This window comes from Aplysia californica, unplaced genomic scaffold (assembly GCF_000002075.1).
Source record: "Aplysia californica isolate F4 #8 unplaced genomic scaffold, AplCal3.0 scaffold00272, whole genome shotgun sequence".
Taxonomy (NCBI): domain Eukaryota; kingdom Metazoa; phylum Mollusca; class Gastropoda; order Aplysiida; family Aplysiidae; genus Aplysia; species Aplysia californica.
Genome location: NW_004797542.1, coordinates 178,600 through 179,595, shown reverse-complemented (window position 1 = coordinate 179,595; position 996 = coordinate 178,600). Strand labels below are relative to the sequence as shown.

The following is a 996-nucleotide window of genomic DNA, read 5'->3' as shown; positions in this document are numbered from 1 at the left end:
CCCCCCTCTCTCTCTCTCTCTCTCTCGCTCCCTATTTCTCTGTCTCTCCCCACTGGTCTCTTCCCTTGTTTCCTTTTCCTCCCTCTCAGTCTTTCTCCTCAAACTACCCAGACTTCTGTTCCTATTCTGGACTCCCCATCATGCGGTATTATGTGCCAGTCAATGTGTTCTCAGACATGTTATTGTATTACTGTTAACGTAAACTCTCAGGCTATTCGTAATCTATTCACCTGCAGCTACAATGGCTGCTTAGTTCAGACAAAAAGGGAGTTTGGGGAGGGGGAGGGTGATCTAAAAAATACTATTGAATTCTTTACCTCGACACAAACATAATCATTTAACAGGCGGGCTGCCTGTTATAGCCAAACCAGGCAGAATGGGATCATATATCCCATCGGACAGACAGAGATACTTGACAATACATTCCTCCTCTCCAGACTCGAACTCATGTCTAATGAGTGCAACAACAAAGGGCATTTAAACATTACACAACATATATGCCAGTGGTGGGAGTCTGACTGCCCTAGTATTGGCACAGGCAATCTGACATTCTATCCTGCATGTCCCACCTTGTCGTCCGTGAGATAGGGCAGTCTCTCGTCTCCATCCAGGATCTCCTGCCCGCCAAACACCACGTTGTAGGTGCTGGTGTACACCAGGCGAGTCACGTCCTGGGACAAGCAGGCTGTTGGAAGAAAGGTTTTTAATTAAAAAAAGGTTTCATTCGAGTTTTACGGTACTTGCAAAATAATTAGGTCACATAAGTGCAGAAGATTTAAGGTGTTACTTGAGACAAACAAACAAAGAAAAAAAGGAAGAGAGAAAAGGACGTTATATGTTTGATAGGAAAGAAGGAGTAAACCATACAAGAGCACATGCCAGTCATCATTGAAAATAAAATGGGAGGAGGGGGGCGATGACAAGAGAAAAGGAATAAACAACTGATAGAGTGAATGGGAGAAGTGGGTGTAATCACATGCGGTTCTTTAGCTTGTT

At 44.1% G+C, this 996-nt stretch overlaps 1 protein-coding gene across 4 annotated transcripts in view; it reads right to left on the bottom strand.

The window, feature by feature from the left end:
* Window positions 1-996, bottom strand: part of LOC101864466 (short-chain dehydrogenase/reductase family 42E member 1) — a gene marked incomplete at its 5' end in the record, with an annotated part of 69,687 nt that overhangs the window by 32,231 nt on the left and 36,460 nt on the right. For all 4 annotated transcript variants that reach the window (XM_013084108.2, XM_013084107.2, XM_013084109.2 and 1 more), the window contains 1 exon segment: window positions 570-685. In XM_013084108.2, the coding sequence (XP_012939562.1) occupies window positions 570-685 (116 nt within the window).